This window comes from Podarcis melisellensis, assembly GCF_964234715.1.
Source record: "Podarcis melisellensis genome assembly, chromosome: 1".
Taxonomy (NCBI): Eukaryota; Metazoa; Chordata; class Lepidosauria; order Squamata; family Lacertidae; genus Podarcis; species Podarcis melisellensis.
In genome coordinates, this window is record NC_138528.1 from 134,159,792 (window position 1) to 134,180,024 (window position 20,233).

General features: G+C 42.5%; 1 protein-coding gene and 1 long non-coding RNA gene across 3 annotated transcripts in view; one reads left to right on the plus strand and one right to left on the minus strand.

Annotated features, from left to right (window-relative positions):
- Window positions 1-20,233, minus strand: part of CPS1 (carbamoyl-phosphate synthase 1) — a 161,824-nt gene that overhangs the window by 104,145 nt on the left and 37,446 nt on the right. For both annotated transcript variants that reach the window (XM_081903146.1, XM_081903145.1), the window contains 8 exons: window positions 15,056-15,145; window positions 14,245-14,373; window positions 13,601-13,707; window positions 12,306-12,447; window positions 9,686-9,763; window positions 6,876-6,974; window positions 3,895-3,990; window positions 666-855 (listed from right to left, as the gene is read on the minus strand). In XM_081903146.1, coding sequence (XP_081759272.1) covers window positions 666-855; window positions 3,895-3,990; window positions 6,876-6,974; window positions 9,686-9,763; window positions 12,306-12,447; window positions 13,601-13,707; window positions 14,245-14,373; window positions 15,056-15,145 — 931 coding nt within the window. The remainder of the gene's footprint in view (window positions 1-665; window positions 856-3,894; window positions 3,991-6,875; window positions 6,975-9,685; window positions 9,764-12,305; window positions 12,448-13,600; window positions 13,708-14,244; window positions 14,374-15,055; window positions 15,146-20,233) is intronic.
- On the plus strand, window positions 11,043-12,101 carry LOC309363622. Its single transcript, XR_014165483.1, has 2 exons — window positions 11,043-11,662; window positions 11,804-12,101. It is a non-coding gene; the product is annotated as an uncharacterized lncRNA (long non-coding RNA).

Consider the following 20,233-nt stretch of genomic DNA (forward strand, 5'->3'; position numbering starts at 1 on the left):
GCTTCCAACTCTTCTATGATTCTATGATTCTGATGCAAAAAGTGTGACAAAGTTCAAGATGCAACATTTGAAAGCAAGGAATTGACCAATAAGATTACAATCTGTTGTTCCAATGACTCAATATCTCAGTATTGTGTATTAGCTCTAGTCACAATTGTCTGTAAGTTGTTGGTTCAAAGAGCTAAAAGTGGTAAAGCCACTATCCTTCTTAATGTGGCTAAAATCATTGCCTCTAAAAAGCCTCCTGGTCTGAATTTACCTCATCAGCAGGCATGTATGTGTGCAGGATAGAGAGACATCTGTGTTCTCTCATTATGTACATATCTGACTGTGTAGCCTGGAGGAGTTATCATAGCATGGTACTGTTAAGGAAGCAAATGTGTCTCACACACACACACACACAATGACAGCTGCAGCTTGAAACTTGGTAAATACCTTGGCTTTTCAATTTACCTCATGAAACATTCTGCAAATCTTGGAACCATGCATATTCTTACATTAAAAAAAAACCCAAATAGAAGATAGGACCATAGTTCATTTGCTATAATAATTGTCCTTATTTATATAAAAGATTACTACATTTCACTTAGTTTACAGCATGCTAAGTTCATGAGGACAGCTTCCAATGGTAAGAAGAGAGAAATGCATTCCCACAACAAACTTACCACAGTTGAGAGCGGTCTGCCCACCCATACCAAGAATTAAGCCATCTGGCCGTTCTGCTTTGATGACCTCTGTAACAAACTGTGGGGTGATTGGGAGAAAGTAAACTGTATCAGCTTGCTTTAGGCCAACCTCATTGGTCTGAACTGAGGCAATATTGGGGTTCATCAGGACCGTTTTCACGTTTTCTTCCTAGAAAAAAATTTTAAAACACAGTAACTATTCATTCAAGAGCTACATTCACATCTCACGGGAACAACCTAGTGCCAGTAATTTTTTTAACTATTGCAGACCAGAAGTATGTGTAGATTTGTGAGCGCAACACCATGCCCTGGGAGGAACAGCTTACAAGGTCAATGCTGTGGACAAATCAATTCAGCCACCATCCATGGGCACAAACATTCTGGCTCTCCAGGCAGGGATGAAGTGTTTCAAGTTGCACCTCCGGTGGAAGAGCGATTCTGGCATTGATTAGATTAGATTGATTAGGATGGGCCTCTTTCAACTGGATGGTGTGCACCTATCCAACATGGGCAAAGCCTTGCTTGGTGACCTATGCTCTGACCTTAGTTTGGTTGTAGCAGTAGGTGGAGTTGCTGGGATTTGGGCTGCTTCTCTTGTGACAGAAATGGCATTGGGAAGGATCAAAGCCGAAGGGAGGCAAAAGGGCCCTAGGGGAGGATACGGGCAAGGCACACCCCTAGCTCAGGTGTGGCCCAGCCTTGCCTAAAGCCCTCGCCCAGTTGGATCCCGGATGCTTGGCCTGCACCATGCAGGGATCCAACACTGGCCAACTCTCAATGGTGCCTGCCATCAAACGGAATTCCATTCCAACAGCAAGGTCGGAGTGGAATGATCTGATTCTTGCCCGACTATTGTCATGCCAATCCTGCATACCTGCTGTATAAGCAAATAAATTTGTGGCCTGTTATCGCCCAGGACCGTGGTCTAATGTGCATTATTCCAGCTGCAAATCTGCAACCACCACACGAATTCTGCAAGCAGGACACCAGCACATGCTACCACTCTATGGGAGTGTTTTAAATGCATGTGCTACTTCAATATATTTCTGCTTTCCATTCTTCCCCTGGCTGTCCTTGTGAATTAACACTTGCTCGCATATGTTGCCTATTTACGTTTGGCCTCATGTTAATCATTCATGGTGTCGAGCTGCCTAATAAACAGCAGCTTAAGGCTAGTCTTGCATCAACACAATGGAAGGCGAATAATGATGTGAACACTTAGGCACGTCTTGCAGTGCTACACTCGCACAAACTGCCTTGGCTTCACATGCTGTTGTAAATCACGTTGCCAGAGGCAAGGTCACCAAGAGCAAGTGTCGCTTCTGGAATGGCTGATTAGCAGCAAGATCAAGATGGCTGGCTGCTGGTGAGCCCAGGAAGGTCAAGCTAGCAAGATTTACTGGGAAATGTAACTTTTCTTAAATGTGAAAGCAGAGGGCAAGCGAAGCAGGGAACAGGAGAGTGTCAGTTTGAGAAGAAATGCTTTTCTTTAGAAATCAAGATGATCTTTGTATAGGGAAGGTGCCTCCAATTCATTTCTCTGATAATTTGATTTTTCCAAGCAGTCTCACAAGCCAGCAGAGCTTCCTCACAGCCTGACTGCAGTCTACATCCAGGCTGCAGAAAAGCGCGATGAATCTGCTTGACAACTCCAGGGAAATGGGTGGTCTCCTTTCTGGGACAGCCAAACAGCTAAAGAATTTTGCTTGGAGAATTCAGTGTTTTACAGAAACAAACCTTAAGTGTCATTCATTTCAATGGAAGTGAATTAAAACATGTGAAATCAATGGGACATAAAAACTTTGGCTGGGAAAAGTCAATTCATCTTTTCTCAGGACAGTTATGCCTTGATTTTCATGATTAGGAACCATGTAAATGCTCTGTCTCTCTAAGAATGAATGAATGAATGAATGAATGAATACATTTTGTTCTCTTACCTCATAAGGTTCTATTGCTATTTTAACCTCCATGTTGCAAAAGAAAACCTAAGAAACAGCTGTAACATGTAGAATCATAGAATCATAGAGTTGGAAGCGACCACAAGGGCCATCGAGTCCAACCCCCTGCCAAGCAGGAAACACCATCAGAGCACTCCTGACATGTGGTGGTCAAGCCTCTGCTTAAAGACCTCCAAAGAAGGAGACTCCACCACACTCCTTGGCAGCAAATTCCACTGTCAAACAGCTCTTACTGTCAGGAAGTTCTTCCTAATGTTTAGGTGGAATCTTCTTTCTTGTAGTTTGGAACCATTGCTCCGTGTCCACTTGAGTTATTGGGCAAGACTGTGAGTTATTGGACAAGATTTCTTAGGCTGCAATCCTATGCTCACTTACCTGGGACAGGGAGTAAATCCATTTAACCCAATGGAGCTTACTTCTGAGTAGACATGTATAGGAGTGCATTGGAAGCCCCCCACTCACCCAGTTCCATTTACTATAGAAACCCTATATGTATGTCAGCTACAGACATATGTCCAGACAAAGTGTTTTGTGAATAATTTAAGGCCTCTTTCAAAGCCTCTTACTGCCTCAGAAATGTTCCCATTTACATTTTTTGCAAAAAACCCAAAAACAATGTCAGGTCACCTGCGTCACAAGCAGTATATTGGGAGGATATACATAAACCCAGGACGCCTCAATTATTTTAACACATATGATGTGTTGTGATCTGGTTCACACGAGTACCAGTGATCTGTCATTTTAAACCTATCTTGGTCTCCCAACCAGGGAACAGACAGAACTTGATACCAAGCTATACATGACAAATAATGAATGCTTTTTCTACAATAAACCAGCAAGGCTGACATTTCTTTTGCACAACCATTTATGTGAACTTATTTCATTGCGCACATATTAATAACAGAATTTGATCACAACCTGTTCACAGGAATGATAAACAGAGTTTTTATGCTCACTGAATAATGCAGCCAGTTCTGCCTATATTTCCATATGCTATCAAAAATGTAAACAAGGCAGAGCAAATAATTACATAACTACTACATGAAGGAGCAAGGATGGATGTGGAGCACGCTAAGCAAGGTGTGGGGAAACTGTGGCCCTCCAAATGTTGTTGGACTACAGCTCCCATAGTCCTTGGGCACTGGCCATACTGGCTGGGGCTGATGGGATTTGGAGTCCAGCCACATCTGGAGGGACACAGGTCCCCCACTCTTGTAAGAAACACTTTACTTTGCCTCCCACATTCTCACCTTCATGGCCTTGACAGCCTGTGATCCAGAATAATCAAATTCTCCTGCTTGACCGATACACAAACCGCCAGATCCAAGGATTAGAACTTTGGAAACCTGAAGACAAGCAATAGGTCAGTAGAGCTATATCAGCACATGCGCTGTTGGCCCCAAGACAACAAAGGGTCTACTGTTCTCCTACTACAGGGGTTGGGAACCTTTGGTCGCAAGTGAGGGACAATGGCAGAGTACTCCCTCACCCCCAGCTCCTCCCTTGCATTACGGCTGCTTTACTACAGCTCTCCTTGACTTAGGGGCTGGACTTCTGCATTTGTGAGGCTGCTCCATGGAGAAGTTCTAAATCAAGGATCCTAAATCATGCAGGGAACCTCAGTCTGCACAAGCATAAAGGCTTCCTGCAGCAGAAGGCATTCCTCCAACATGGTGATGGGATGGAAATGAGGGGTGGGGCTCATGTGCTCATCCCCAGCGTCTTATCATGGATAGGATTAAAAAGGCAAAGGACCCCTGACAGTTAAGTCCAGTCACAAATGACTCTGGGATTGCGACGCTCATCTTACTTTACTGGCCAAGGGAGCCGATGTTTGTCCACAGACAGTTTTTCCGGATCATGTGGCCAGCATGACTAAGCCGCTTCTGGCGAACCAAAGAAGCGCACGGAAACGCCATTTACCTTCCCGCCGGAGTGGTACCTATTGATGTACTTGCACTGGCATGCTTTCGAACTGCTAGGTTGGCAGGAGCAGGGACCGAGCAACGGGAGCTCACCCCATCGCGGGGATTCGAACCGCCAACCTTCCGATCGGCAAGCCCTAGGCTCAGTGGTTTAGACCATAGTGCCACCCACGTCATGGATGGGATTAAAAACCTCAAATAAGATTTTTGCATACCCAGACATCTTGAGGATTTCTTTAATGGGCTACTCTCAACCCAGGGGCAAAACCTAGTTCCAGAGCCCCATCCATCCCCATATGTCCCTGAAGCATATCTAGTGGAAAGTACCTCTTTTTTTTTCCTTTGGCACTGCATCTCAACTTCCATGCATATGAGTTTAGAATATGCTAAAGGTTATTGATACACATTACACATGATCAGGATCCGCACCCCACCTGCTTCATCACCCCACGTTCGTTTTCCTGCTTTTAAATCTGTTGCTTGGTTTTAAGTGCCATTGGTTGGTTGGTTTGTTAGCTGGCTCTGGGGTTTTGGGTTGTATATCTTATTTTGTACTGATTCATTTTCAATGCCAGCTGCCTTGTGTACTTTTACAGAAAGCCAGGATATAAATTTGGTAAGACATCAGTGTCATCATATTCATGTTCCTCCTGAAATAAATGTATTGGTCTTCTGTTTGCTTATCTTCCTGCATCATACTGATGCTGAGCTAAATATTTTCAAGTTTTGATTTCTACCTCAAAAGTAGAAATTGCAGGGGATCAAAATCCACCCTTAACACACACACACACACACAATTCTGTCTTTCCCCAATATGTTTCCCTTCAGCTGTTGCTTTGGCAACCATTTCCTGTCTCCCTTTCATTCATCCATGAAAAATCCAAGCCAATGACATTTCCTATACATGTCTTATGGGCAATCCTGGCTAACAGGGTCTATTTACGAATCCAAATCCAACGCATTCTCAGCCCTTTCTCTGGAAAAACTAAAGAACAGCTTCATGGAAACTGTCACACCTCCTTTCTGTTCAAAACTACAATATCCTGTCCTTTGTATAAAAGCAAAAATTCAAATATTTAGAACAAAGGATTCTAACACAGCAACTCAATATAAGACTGAACCAGTCCTATATTGCACACACTGGTTTGTGCAATGAGTTGACTCTGAAGTTGTCTTTGCATTAAATTCAGCTTTCCGAAGGAAGGAATAACTTTGCCACAAAAAGGAGGAGCTTTATAGAAAATCCAGCAATGCAGTACATATTAGGAATTTTCAATAACCTTTGAGACTCTCATGCTGTTTATATGAATGCCCAATTGCTGTTACTGCAAAATAAATGCAGAGACATTTGTAATGAAAATTAGCATTCTGACCAGTATGAGTTTTACATTTGCATTTCACACTGATTCAAACAAAAATTCCTGGAAATGCCTGGAGACTGCCCTTTCGTGTATAGGGCAGAATATGAGCCTGGAATCAACAGAAAGAGAGGTAAGACCAGGGACCAGTATCCCCAGGTCTAAGTAGCCCTAGGCCTAAGGTGCAGGAGAATTGAATGGCTTGACAGCCCACTATATTTATCCCAGGAAGCAGAACCACTTGAGAGAAGGAAATTCGGTGTCATAAAAGTTGTGAGCAATAAGTTTTTTTGTTAGTTTTTTTGTTATACAAGTTAACGGTCTTAGAGTTTTAAATAAACTGAAACACAATTCTATTTCAGCTTTATTTGGTAGCAAGCTAGAATGACTGTGCAAAATGTGCAACTCATTTGTTTATTGCCACATTAACTTACAGGCAAGTGTGCTTCAATATGGCTGATCATAGTTCTTGTGTTGTATTATTTGTTTTGCGCCCAGATGCTTTGTGGGAGGATATAGAGTCATATGGGGGGAGTGCAATCTAAAAATGGAACCAGCCAAGTTTTATTTGCAGCTAACAGCATATAAGGACCCACAACATTCAGCTTCCCAAGAATATGCCAGCAGTGGGCTTTGGATTCAAACCACTCCTCCTCCACAGGCTCACTGGTGATTTGGGGCAAGTCACTCCATCTCTGCCTCACTGCCTCATCTATGTCCAAAAATTCTGCGCTTGCAAGGCACACAGCTCAAATTCCTATGTATCAACAATTATTTCAAAGCAAAATGAGAGTTAATATAACTACTGTATAATAAGTAACAAAATCAGGGTACTTTTGGTTGTGCAAATCTCTATGTTCTGGACAGCAAGTCTGCCCACCTTTTTCAGTAATGGTACCAGTCACTGTATGACTGATGGCTAAACACAAAACACATTAATAAACTGACCTCCACTCTCGAAGTTGCAGCTGTGGCCTTGGGCAGCACTGAAGCGATACTGGTACCTTTTCCCTTCTTGATCAGTGAAATAAATGAATCAAATAAGAACTAGGGAAAGTAAACAAAATGCATATCAGCATTCAAAAGAAGACCACATTTATATTATAAAAAGACAGAAAGAACAAGGGAAAACCATGTTTGTAATGTAGCTCTATGGCTATCAATGTTACCACGCTGAGTCCATCTACCACATATTTTTCAAGTTGAAAAAGGGTATTGAACATGCTCCTGTACACAAGCAGGGTCTTCAATCATTTTCACTACTAAGCCACTTGACCCAGTCTACTCTTACTAACCTTTAACCGAAATAATTGATACAAAATCAGCTCATCACATAAAGCCGTAAATACTGTGTTTTGCATAAAATCTGTATTTTTTGGAAGTTAGCATAAGTTCTACAGAATTACTATCATAAGCACAGGATTTGAAGGGTTTTAGTGCAACAAGCTAACATGATTACCCTCTCTGGAATTTCCCTGTTTAGTATCATTAGAACTCTCTCTAATTAGGTTGTGAGTCTAATTCACTTAATTAATAATTAACCTAATTAATAGATGCACTCACTGTATTGTGTCCCAAACCAACCAAGCACACAAGCGCTTAAGAAGTTTAAGGCATGCATCTAATCCAATCTGCAGGAAAATCTTAGCATGGCTCAACAAGGTCTTTACGAGAGAAGCTGCTGTATATATCACTTCTGTTCAAACTGGATTACACTTGGGTGTTCCAATGGACAGTACCTCAGGGTTTTATTGAGAGACCTGGATTTAAACACAGTCTGCAATTCCATTAAGCAATCTTCAACGAGTCACTCTTGCTCTGTTTCAGTTCCCTAGCCTATTAAATTGGGAATAATAGTACTCCATCTTCTGGTCTATGTTTAGTTAACCAAAAATCCCCAAATAAATAATGATTAAAATGCACCCCCTTAAGCATTTTTTGTTGCTGTTTATCTCCAATGAATGCTAAATATGGGCAGGCATGTCCTCTTTTCCCTCGCTTCACATCCTTATGCTGTTTAATCACAATCTCCCACCTACTCAACCTATTGCTGGAGGGATTGTCATGGGAGATCACAGACAGGGGATTAAGCCTCATATTCAGACGTGAGAACAAGGAAGTGTGCATATGAATCCATTTAAATAGCTCTACAACGTCAATAATGCGAAAGTATTCAAAATGTATTTGAAATATAATAGGTCTTGTTTTAAAATAAAGGGAAGGAAAGGAAAGGAAAAAACCTATCTGCCTTTCAGTGACATAAACTGCTTTCATTTACAAAAATCATGGACAGTGGTACCTCGGGTTACATATGCTTCAGGTTACAGACTCTGCTAACCCAGAAATAGTGCTTCAGGTTAAGAACTTTGCTTCAGGATAAGAACAGAAATCGTGCTCCAGCGGCGCAGCAGCAGCAGGAGGCCCCATTAGCTAAAGTGGTGCTTCAGGTTAAGAACAGTTTCAGGTTAAGAACGGACCTCTGGAATGAATTAAGTATTTAACCTGAGGTATCACTGTATATGAGGTTTGGGCCCTAATCCTACCTATGCAAATTGTGCTGCTTAGTTTAAAACAATATATCACACTTAGATCAAAGCACAGCAAGGCCTGAGCATATACTGTAATTCAGTGAGATCTACTGCTTTCAAGGACTGCTTGTGGGTTTCCTTGAAGCATCTAACATCTGGCTGGCCACTGCTGGAAGAAAGGTCTTTAATCTGACCAGGATGGGGAACCTGAAGCCTTGGATATGGCCCTCCCAAGCCTTTCTATCTGGCCCTCAGGACTCTCCCCAAGTCACACCCTCTCCTTTGGCCATATCCTGTCTCAATCACGCCCCTCACAGGTGACTGGCTGGAATGTCTACTTGAACAGTAATAATGTTTCTTGCACATTGGGAAGAGGATGTAAAAAAACCCCATTCACAAACGACTCTGGGGTTGCGGCGCTCATCTCGCTTTACTGGCCGAGGGAGCCGGCGTACAGCTTCCAGGTCATGTGGCCAGCATGACTAAGCCGCTTCTGGCAAACCAGAGCAGCACATGGAAACGCTGTTTACCTTCCTGCCGGAGCGGTGCCTATTTATCTACTTGCACTTTGACGTGCTTTCAAACTGCCAGGTTGGCAGGAGCAGGGACCAAGCAACAGGAGCTCACCCCGCTGCAGGGATTCGAACCACCGACCTTCTGATCAGCAAGTCCTAGGTTCTGCGGTTTAACCCACAGCGCCACCTGCATCCCAGGAAGGTAGCCTATTGTGGGTCAAATCCATTGTGCCACCCCATTTCCCCCTCTGGCCAAGTTTTCCAGTGAAGACATGGTGAAAAATGTTCCTCTGCTCTTATGATCTTCCCTACATGGTATGGGCAAGTCACATTGCTCAAAAATAAATACATGTTTAAAACAATAGGTCTCGCAGAGCTCTCAGATTGAAAAGAAAAAGAAAAAGGAAGGATGCTACACAAAATTTGTTTTGGTTTTAACAAGCTGCTGCGCTGTGTGGGACACCTTTGAACTGGCACCAAGATTGGACTGCTCTCTTATGGTTGGCAGTACCAACAGCATACAGGGGTCCCATCGCCTTAATTCGTGGCATGGCCAAATGTACAGAAGACAGGATAATGCCTGGTCTCAATGGGAAACAATTGGCAGAATATTTCTGTAGCGTTCCAAGTCTTGGCCAGTCTCGCACTCCACATGCTTTCCTCCAACAAGTCTTAAATCTAAGCACCTTTTGTCAGATTCATCCCTTCACAGTACCTCTGTGTCTGTTGGTCCAGGATTGGCTTCTGGGTAAAACTGTGCTGTGAATATCGGCTTGGTCTCATGCATAATTCCCTGCATGGGTTTTTCAAAAAAAAGGTAAAATGGGTTACCTTAATTTCCCTTCTGTAAACAGGAGAGTTATCAAAATGCTACTGTTGACAAACCCTGCAGTCAGGTTTAAAGGCCCAGGACGACTTAGCAACAACAGCTGAAATTCATTACACTCCAGGTCTTCAAACGATGTTTTATCCACTAAACTGCTGAGCAGCTCACAATAGCATCTCTGTAATGCACTGGCTAGTGTACATGCTTTGACATAGTGCTTGTTGAATTCCAAGCACCTTTTTTAAAAAAGAAAGAAAGAAAAAAGCAGCACGCTATCCCTCTCCAACTGCCTCCCTAATATTTCCACATAGGTTGTTTCATCGCCATCTCAAATTCATTGTTTCCAAAACTAAACTACCTCCCAAGCCTTCCTCCCTTCAAGTACTCTCTTTAGTGACAGACACCTTCTTCCTGCTTGAACAGACATTAAACTTTGCCTTTATCTTTGACTCCTGTTGCTCCTTTGTCCCCCACATTCAGTTCAATGCTCAGCAGTGCCACATCTCCCGTTATAACACTGCAGAGACATGGCATTTCCCTTCTTTCCATTGGGTAAAAGAAAAAGAGAAAAAAAGAAAATATTTTTCAAGCCCCAGCCATCTCTTGCCTTAACTAGACTTTCTTGTCTTCTGCTGTCTCACCTTGATCTCCTCTCATGCCAATCCAGCACTTCTAGCCTGTCAAAATCACTCTGTGGTTGCTCCGATTATGTAACCCCCACCCAAATCTCTACACTGGCATCTTATCCACTCCCATTCACTGAATTGGCCCCCTCGTCCCACCCTCAAGCTTTGCTCCTCCAACACCCGCCATCCTCAGCTGCTTGAAGGTCTCCTGGTCCTCAGACAATCCCGTCTTTGCTTCATGTGTGCTTTGCAACAGCCTCCTAGAACTCCTGTGTGATGCCACCTCTCTTATTTGGTCCAAACCCCTCCTCGAAACCCTCTTCTCTGTGAAGCATTTGGCACATCTGCCTAACCCCATGCCCTACTGCAACACAGGCAGTAACCAAAGCTAAGTACATGTCACTGCATATTGCTTCCCTGTCTGCCTTGCCTTGCCCATTCTGGAAGGGATCGCACTATCTCTAAAAGGAATGGGTGTGTAGCAGGGGTGGGGGGCTCCTAGATCCACTACTGTTGTTGGAGGCTGAGGTGGTCTCTACAGTCCAGAATGCTTGCTGCCAGTCTTAGAACAGCGAGAGTCTGGCCATTGTGCAGGGTTGCCATGGGGAACGGTACAGGAATCTCAACTGGTGCAAAAATATAGTGGCGCAAACTGCATGGGATCCATCACCCCTGTGTCTAAAGGACTTCACTGGTAGCCTGTTTGCTACCAAGCCAGACTCAAGGCCTGTACTTAAAGATATGCTGGGGGTGATGGAATGGTGGTTCCACAGCATCCAGAAATTTGGTGTGCAGCTACACAAAAAAGGGTAGTCTCAGTACAAGTGCCTCCATTAAGGAATTTTCTGTGAAATAAGGGCAATGCCAACCTTTTCTCTTTTTTAGTTATTTAAAAAGTTGACTTCTCGATTTTATCAAGCCAGTGATGCTCCTGTCTATTTCTGTCGGCAGATGTCTGATCCTGATCAGTCCAAGGATGCTCTCAACATGAGATGGTTTGTACTGCTGACATCATCGAGGGAGGGCATAAACTCATGCAGCTATGAAAGTTTCTCTTGGGTCTATCAGAATATGTCTCCACAAGAAACTGCCCCTGTCCCATCTGCTGCACACCACATGCACTGCAAGGCAGATAATATTGGAACACTGTGTAGATGACCAAGGCATAATGATGTGAACGTTACAATGTTGAATCTGCCTTGACAGATGATTGGGGAACATCATGAAGTATCATCCTTTGGTGAGCAGCGAGGGTGCTATACTACCCAATCTGGGCCCTGCCGATATAGAATGCTATGCCTACATCTTCCACTACTAAAAATAATCTCAATCTTTGCTAATATAACTTTTTTTCTTTACTTCTATTCTCTTCCATACAAAGGACCCCCGAGTTCCAATTAATGCTGGAAGCAAACCTGAATAACTGCTAGCTTTTATATTTTCAAGAGGAGAAGAGTCCTTTCTTCTTTGTTTCATTGTGCCTTGGCTTCAATTTCTCTTTCCATGAGGAACAGTCATCCCTAATTAGGGTCTGCAGACTTCTCCATTCAATCTACCAGTCTGGGTTTCCATCACCTTCAGTCATATTTCCTGTTTTCCTGAACATCCAGCCTGAACTCAAAACCTTGGACACTTCTGTGTGATTTCTGGCTCGCTCTATTAAAGGAATCTTCCTGCTATCCCTGAATGGAATAAATCCAGGATATTATCCAGTAATTAACCAAAAAGAAACTATTCACCGAGGAGCAAAAACACACACCAGGAGATTGGCATTCTAGGTAAATCAGAGGCAAGCATGTTCTTGGGTGCACCTGAGCAGAGTACAGCTCATCTTCCCTGTCTCATGAAATTCTTCACAGATACCCAGAGAGAGGGAGCTTTACCTCATTTGTTTGATCATTCGCATTCACAAATAGAGGCTTCCAGCCAGGAGGGAGGGAGTTGCTGTCAATCGCGTAGCCATGATTCTGAGCAGTAATGAAAGCCTGTCCATTCATCATGTTCACAACTGGTTGATTCTGTCCTCTAAAGGGACACACACAAAGAGAGAGAAGTGGGGAAGGAATAGTTTGGGGAGGGGAGGGGAGGGTGTGCGTGTGAAGGGCAGGAGAAGAAGGCCACAATTAATAACATGCAGGGGCAAGCAGAAAGGAACACACTGCAGCACCCATTACCATTATCCATTAGGAGGATAACAACTCTGCTTTCTGCCATATTTATTTATTTGCATTTATTATTTACCCATAAATGCCTAATCCTTTATTGGGCGAAATAATAATAATAATAATAATAATAATAATAATAATAATAATAATAATAATGTAAAGGTAAAGGTACCCCTGCCCGTAAGGGCCAGTCTTGACAGACTCTGGGGTTGTGCGCCCATCTCACTTAAGAGGCCAGGGGCCAGCGCTGTCCAGAGACACTTCCGGGTCACGTGGCCAGCGTGACATCGCTGCTCTGGCGAGCCAGAGCCGCACACGGAAACGCCGTTTACCTTCCCGCTGGTAAGCAGTCCCTATTTATCTACTTGCACCCGGAGGTGCTTTCGAACTGCTAGGTTGGCAGGCGCTGGGACTGAGCAGCGGGAGCGCACCCCGCCGCAGGGATTCGAACCGCCGACCTTTCGATCGGCAAGTCCTAGGCGCTGAGGCTTTAACCCACAGCGCCACCTGCATCCCTTAATAATAATAATAATACCAAACAAAAACGCACAAAAGGAGCTACAATAATCCCACAGAGGTTTTGAAAAAGGGCTCAGAAACAATCAGTGGAGAGATTTAACTAATAATCTGCACCAGCTTTAAACTGGAATGGCCAAAGTCAATGCCATGGAGCTGGCTTCCTGACACTGGCATCACTGCTGCTGATGGGGACAGGGCAGAGGGCAAGGCAGCGATGAGTTCCGGGCTGCAGAGGGGCACTGGCATAGCCCAGCAATGCACTTGTGCAAGCCCCGTCCTTAAAGCAACACCACTGGTGTTGGGGAGGGGGCAGCCTTGCAGCACCACCCCAGCCACTCCTAGCTTTAAGATATAGATCTATAGATAGTAACATTACAAAGCCAGGATGCCATATTTGGGCAGTTAACAACCCAAACTGATTGGTGTGGGGTGAAGGCAGGATAAATACGTATCTTGAATATGCTGTTGTCGCAGGTGTAGATTTGTCACCATACCTGTTGGCCATGGGCATTTTGTAGGATGAAGCCCCAGCTGCCAGACCAGTGATTAGATTCCCCAAACTGATTCCAAACAAAGGTTCCTGACGATCACTCTGTAGAACCTGGAGGTGAAAGACTTATATCAACATAAGAAGAGCCTGCTGGATCAGGCCAATGGCCAGCATCCTGCTTTCCCAGTGGCCAACCGGATTCCTGTGGGAACTCTGCAAGCAGGATCTGAGCACAAGACCCCTCTCCCGTCCTGATATTCAGAAGCATTACTGCCTCCATAGTCATCATGGCTAGTAGCCACTGATAGTCATTATTCAGCCTCATTGGGTACCCATGAGTTCTAGTGTCTTTCCACTTTCTCAAAGCCAAGTATAGTTTCGTAAACTTCTATCATGTCACCATAGACAATCTACTTTTCCATCTCACAGTTTCTCACATTAAAGGCAAAGGAGTTTCTGGAAGTAGCACAGCAAGTCAAGTTAAAGCAGCCCCCCCCCCTTTTTTTCCCCCTAACAAGGTAAAATGTTGGAGAGCTGAGGTTTAAGGAATGCACACATCCCAAGGTTGTGAGCTGCCACTGTGCAACATGGGGAATTGAGGACAACAGTGCTTTGAGCAAAATATCAATTCTAGTGCATGTTCTCTACCTTCCTGACATTCTCAATTAGTTCTTGGGCTTGGGTTGGATCGCCAGGACCGCCAGAAAGCAAAAGCCCATCATACTCCAGCCTGGTGAAATCATGATTCCAAGGAACCAGATGCACCTCGGCACCTCTCTGGGAAGGAAACAAAAGGGAAAGTATGAAAAAGTTTACTATAGAATGGCATGTAACTCCGTGATGCTGAACAGTACAGCCTAACATGATACAGTAGAGTCTGAATATGAAAAAGCCAACTTTAAAAGGATTTGACCTATCAATCACAATGGAGCTCACTGCCCTCCTTCTCTCAACCTGGCATTTGCTCTCCCTCACTCCCACTCTGACATTTTCTTTATATGGCATACTTAGACGCTTTAGTTTCAGTTTCAGCCAACACTGTTCTGTAGTTTTGTTTTTTGGGTGTCTGAATCCTCCTATCTCACTTTGCCTTGAAGAAGCCTAGAATCCCTCTGAAGCACCTGCAGATCCACTGCACACTCCTAATCCAGGTCCCCTGGCTTTCTCAGTTTGGCCTACATGGACAGAACGAATGGGCGCACTTCGCACATGTTCAGAGGTTTCCCCAGTTTGAAAAACAAATCTATCAGACCCAATGAGAAACTAGAATGGACATGACAGTCCGTCTTTAGCCTCACACATGCTAAAGATGTGTACAGAGTACAGAACTTGAAACTGCCAGAATATCAGTGAAAACTCAAGCAATTAAACAATTGTCCAGTTTGTTGGTCATGAGCAAATCAAAATTATAAAACCAGTTCCATAGAAGAGAAAGCCATTTTAAAAATGTATGATTTACCTTCACAAGCAAACGAATAGCATTGTGCTTTAATCCACAATCCACAGCCACAATTCTGATTGGATTACCTTTTCCATATACTTTGACTTCCTGTTGATACATTTAGAAAAAAAGACATTGTTATTGGCAACTTATTTGTTATATGCATATCCTACCTTTCTTCCATTATGGAATGTAAGCAGCTGATAGAGTCTCACGTGGTCTCTGATAGAGGCACTAACCAGAACTAGGCTAGAACTAGATGCACTGTAAGTTTGCTGCGTCATGTTTCTACTGGCTATGTCGTGGGCTTAGTTAATTCTACAGACTTATTCCTCTGCAGTTAGTTAAAAAGCAAGGAACTCTATTAAGCCCTGAAAAAAGCTTAATCCGATTTAGCATGCTTAATCAAATATTGAAAGATGAGGTATAAATCTAAAATGCATACGTTTTTGTATGCATATAATACAGGCATCCATAAGAACCATTTTGGATTTTATAAATATTTTATTATTTTTTCAAGAAAAATATAAACATGAACATAAACATTATCAACACAATTGGTTTTCCCCTTCCCACGCCACCCCCAAAACAAAAGACTAAGGTGTCAAATTTTCCCATAAGTCTATGTCCAGAGTTGGTGGGTGCCAATCCTCAGTGTGTTCATTTGAATATTTTATTAAAGAGTTGATTTTTTAAAAAAATTAAAAATGAATATTTTATAAAGGGGTGTCATATTTCAACAAAACCATCCATATGGGATACATCATTCAGGGCTTGTACTCTTTTAGTTAGTTTCTCAGATAAAGCAATTATCTTCTGTTTCCATTGCATGAACAAGTCCTTCCCAGCTCTCTGCTATAAGTAATCATGCTGCTCTGCTACCAAAATTAAAGTCATAACTTCCTTGTGTAGTAATTTGAGTATTTTTAAAGATTGTTAATAAACCTAGACATGGGGTACATTGTACATCCTGGTTCGTGTTTTTGTTTATTTCTGTAAATACTCTTTCCCAAAATACTTGCATTAATTCACATATAAAGTTTTACCAGTTTCCTTGCAGCCTTTCCAGCTATATTGGTTTATCAATATAGCTGAGTCTTACAGGTGTTAGATGATATCTATGTATAAATATTTTTATCTGATGTGGGTTGTGGATGGGAATTGGGGGGGGCTGTCCATAGATTGTTACAATCTGCTTCTTCGATTTCTAAGCATAGGTCCTTTTCTCAATTTTCTTTACTAGCCAAGCATTGTCCATTGTTCAGCCATGTTCAGAATCAGTTTTTCAAATTGTGCCAATGGTCTAATTGCTTGAGATATAAACACTGAATCTGAGATTGAATGTATCACCTGATAGAATTAACAGCCAATTCACCCTGCATCCCCCCCCCCCATTCTTCCCATGATTTGCCCTGCTGTGGGTGAAATATCAATTTCATAAAAGTGAATCTATCTGTACAATACTTTTTCCTTCCATTTGGCAAATGGGTTTGTTATCATTTCTAAGATAGTTTTGTTATGAATCAAAACTGGGATGCCTGGTATTCTGTGTTGCAGAGGTTTATCAAATTCCAATTCTATCCAGATCTTTTTTACGTTGTTTATCATGCTAAAGACAATTTCTATATGGGCTGCATCATGGTATCTTGGCAAATGTGGTAGGCTCATTTCTCCCTCTCTGGGAATGTTGATACAATACAGTCAGTTGAAGTTTAAGACTCTTGCCTTGGTGAATGAATTTTTTTGAAATTTCTTGGGGGTCTTTGCTGAACTACATACAGGCAGAATTTGGAAGAAAATTTTGGCAATACTGTACTCATCCAAGAGATGAGTGTCTTTGACCTTCTTTCAATATCTTTTTAAATGTTTTCCATCATTGGTAAATGTTAACATATTTAAAGTGTGCCCATGATTTTGTGGGTCCCCAAATATTTATTATATTGCAGGCAAAGTTAAAAACTAATTTTAGTTTGTATTTTCCATAACAACAGTCGTGCCTGATAAATTGGTTGTTTCCATGGTTTACCAATCAGAATTTCTGTGTTTTGCCTCAATAGTTTCTGGGCTCAATTGAAAGTGCAGTTTTTGACATTATGTGGTTCAGAATCCCAATGCCAAAGAGACTGTCTTTCCCCACATGACGCAAACCGGACACTGTGCTCATCATCTAAAGGGAGGTCTGGAGAGTGAAGGCACAAGAATAAGCCTTTTCAGCGGTGGTTCCCTACTTAAGGAATGCTCTCCCCATGGAAGCAGCTATGGCAAAATCATTACTTCTTTTTAGCCACTAATAACATTATTTACTCAGTGCAGTGTGTGTGTGTGTGTGTGTGTGTGTGTGTGAGAGAGAGAGAGAGAGAGAGAGAGAGAGAGAGAGAGAGAGAACTTTACGTCTTGCTTTATTGCTGCTTTTTATATTTGATTTTGATGGGTTTTTTCATTATTATCTATTCTTGTTATGCAAGTCAATTTGAGACACTTCAGTTTAAAAAGCAACAAATAAACGCATACATAATGGTGACAGGGTGCTTGTAACCCTTTACAACTATTAATTAAAGTTTATTCTAGTGGTCAAATTCATACATTTGCCATTAGATTCTCTTTATTATTATTTTGGGCCTTTTCCCCCATTCTAACAGTCTTGTGGTTCATTTCATGAAATATACATAAACTGACCTAATAACATACTGCAATAATGGGGAATGAAGTCCTGAGAAGTTCTCCTTTAATTTTCTGTTTAAGAAAAAGATGAAGGAATCTTTAGTTCCTTCTCAGCAAATACATAGTGTGTGAACCATGTTGGATTTGATCCAGGACCCATCTGATCTATTTCCAGCAGTGGCCACCCAGGTAGAATGTGAAGGCAGTAGCTCTTCCCCACTGTTATCATCAGAAACTGATACTCTGAGGTATACCATCTTTGAAGATGGAAGTACCATATGGCTGACTATTATTATTATTATTATTATTATTATTATTATTATTATTATTCTATGGTGTGTTACCAGCAATAATACAAAAGGGTTTATATCTGATTTAACAAAAAGCTAAACTAATGGAAAATAAAATGAGAGGGAGAAATGTTTTAGCCACTAATAATATATATATGCATCTCTTAATAAACCTATCTGCCATAAAATATTTCTAATCACCCTTTAAACATCTAAGCTGGTGGTTACCTATTTGTGGGAGATTAGCAGCCACAGTGGTGCCTCGCAAGACAAAAATAATCCGTTCCGCAAATCTCTTCGTCTAGCGGTTTTTTCGTCCTGCGAAGCAACCCTGTTAGCGGCTTAGCAGCTATTAAAGGCTTAGCGGCTTAGCGGCCAAAAGGCTATTAGTGGCTTAGCGGCTTAGAAAAAGGGGGGGAAGCGAAAAAAATCGCAAGACTCGCAAGACGTTTTCGTCTTGCGAAGCGAGCCCATAGGGAAATTCGTCTTGCGAAGCGCATCAAAAAACGGAAAATCCTTTCATCTAGCGGGTGTTCCGTCTTGCGAGGCATTCGTCTTGCGGGGCACCACTGTATTCTTGCTACTTAGCATGAGAAGGGGCTGAGTCCACAGAGCTTTTTTGCTGATAGGCAGATACTCAGACCACAGAAATACAATTGATAGAGGGGGTTCTGTGTGATGTCATTTCCTCTCCTGAAGGTGCATATTGTACTTCCTGTTTGCTCTCTTTCTCCCTTTGACCAGCATTGGGTGCAGACATGCCTCTGTCTGCTCCAGCTTTAGGCACATGCCTAAAGGTAAAGGACCCCTGACAGTTAGATCCAGTCACAGTTGACTCTGGGGTTGCAGCGCTCATCTCGCTTTATTGGCTGAGGGAGCCAGCATACAGGTCATGTGGCCAGCAGGACTAAGCCGCTTCTGGAGAACCAGGCAGTGCACGGAAACACCGTTTACCTTCCCGCCGGAGCGGCACCTATTTATCTACTTGCACATGACGTGCTTTTGAACTGCCAAGTTGGCAGGAGCAGGGACCGAGCAACGGGAGCTCACCCCGTCGCGGAGATTCGAACTGCTGACCTTCTGATCGGCAAGCCCTAGGCTCAGTGGATTAGACCACAGCGCCACCCACATCCCTCTAATTCAAGATTAGAAGTAAGTAAATTATATATTTAAACTTGCTTTCCAAGTTGTTGACTGATTCTTTGTTAACCAGGGGAAGAAAGAGAGAGCCAACTTACTTCATAGCTGGTATATAAAAACTATAACAAGTTTTTATAGCCTAATTCCTATGCTTTTAATTTTGCTGCCAAGGATGGGATTTTGAAACTCTGTTCAACCCCTGAATGTGGGCACCTGGAGATGAACTGCAATTAATATATCCTCTCCTATCCATTAAAACCCATCCCACACTATTCATCACAAACTGAGACCGTGAACTTCAAGTGAATTATGTGTTGTGTATAGCAGAACTTTGGGGGCTCTTCTGAATCTACTGCCCATTAATTTCATTGAGTGACCCTAGTATTACAAGAAAATTCTCTATACCATTTTCTCCACAGCCATACCATTCATGATTTTATATACTTCTATCATGATTTATGTTGTTTTCTTTTTCAGCAGACTTTGTGGGAAATTAGCTTCATAAGCTTGCTGTTCACCATTTATTGCCCCACATTGGTACAGACCATTTGACCAACCTGTGGATTCTTAGATGCCTATTTTTAATACCTTTTGCACCCTTGCGCCTACTCCTGGGTAACCAAGAATGTTTTCCAGCAATGAGCAACTCAGCATTCTTCTTCCTCATCAAACCCACTGAACCTGAGACAGCTGCTATTTTAAAATGCACACTTTCCAAAGTCCATGTCTGATCTACTGCTGAGCAAACTATTTTTATTCTTTTAATAACCCCCTTTTAATCAGGCTCTTTTGGCATGCAGATATTTCACAGCTGGAAGGCTTCATGATAAGATGATAATCTCCTAACTGAATCATTTCACAGGTGAGCTCCCACTATTCAGGAGGAAAACAGAAGCTTCGCTCAGGAAAGTCTTATTTGAAGGGTACACGGATGCTATTAAAACACAAGTCCTTCGTGCAAATCTAAATATAGAGCCTGAGCTTCAACACTGTTGCATTACACAGCACTCAAAGCTGCTGAGCAGACACATTCTAGCTTCCTCATTCTACGTAGCTTCCTACCAAACTGCAGGCATATGGGAATCCTATCATTGCATGGCCCAGC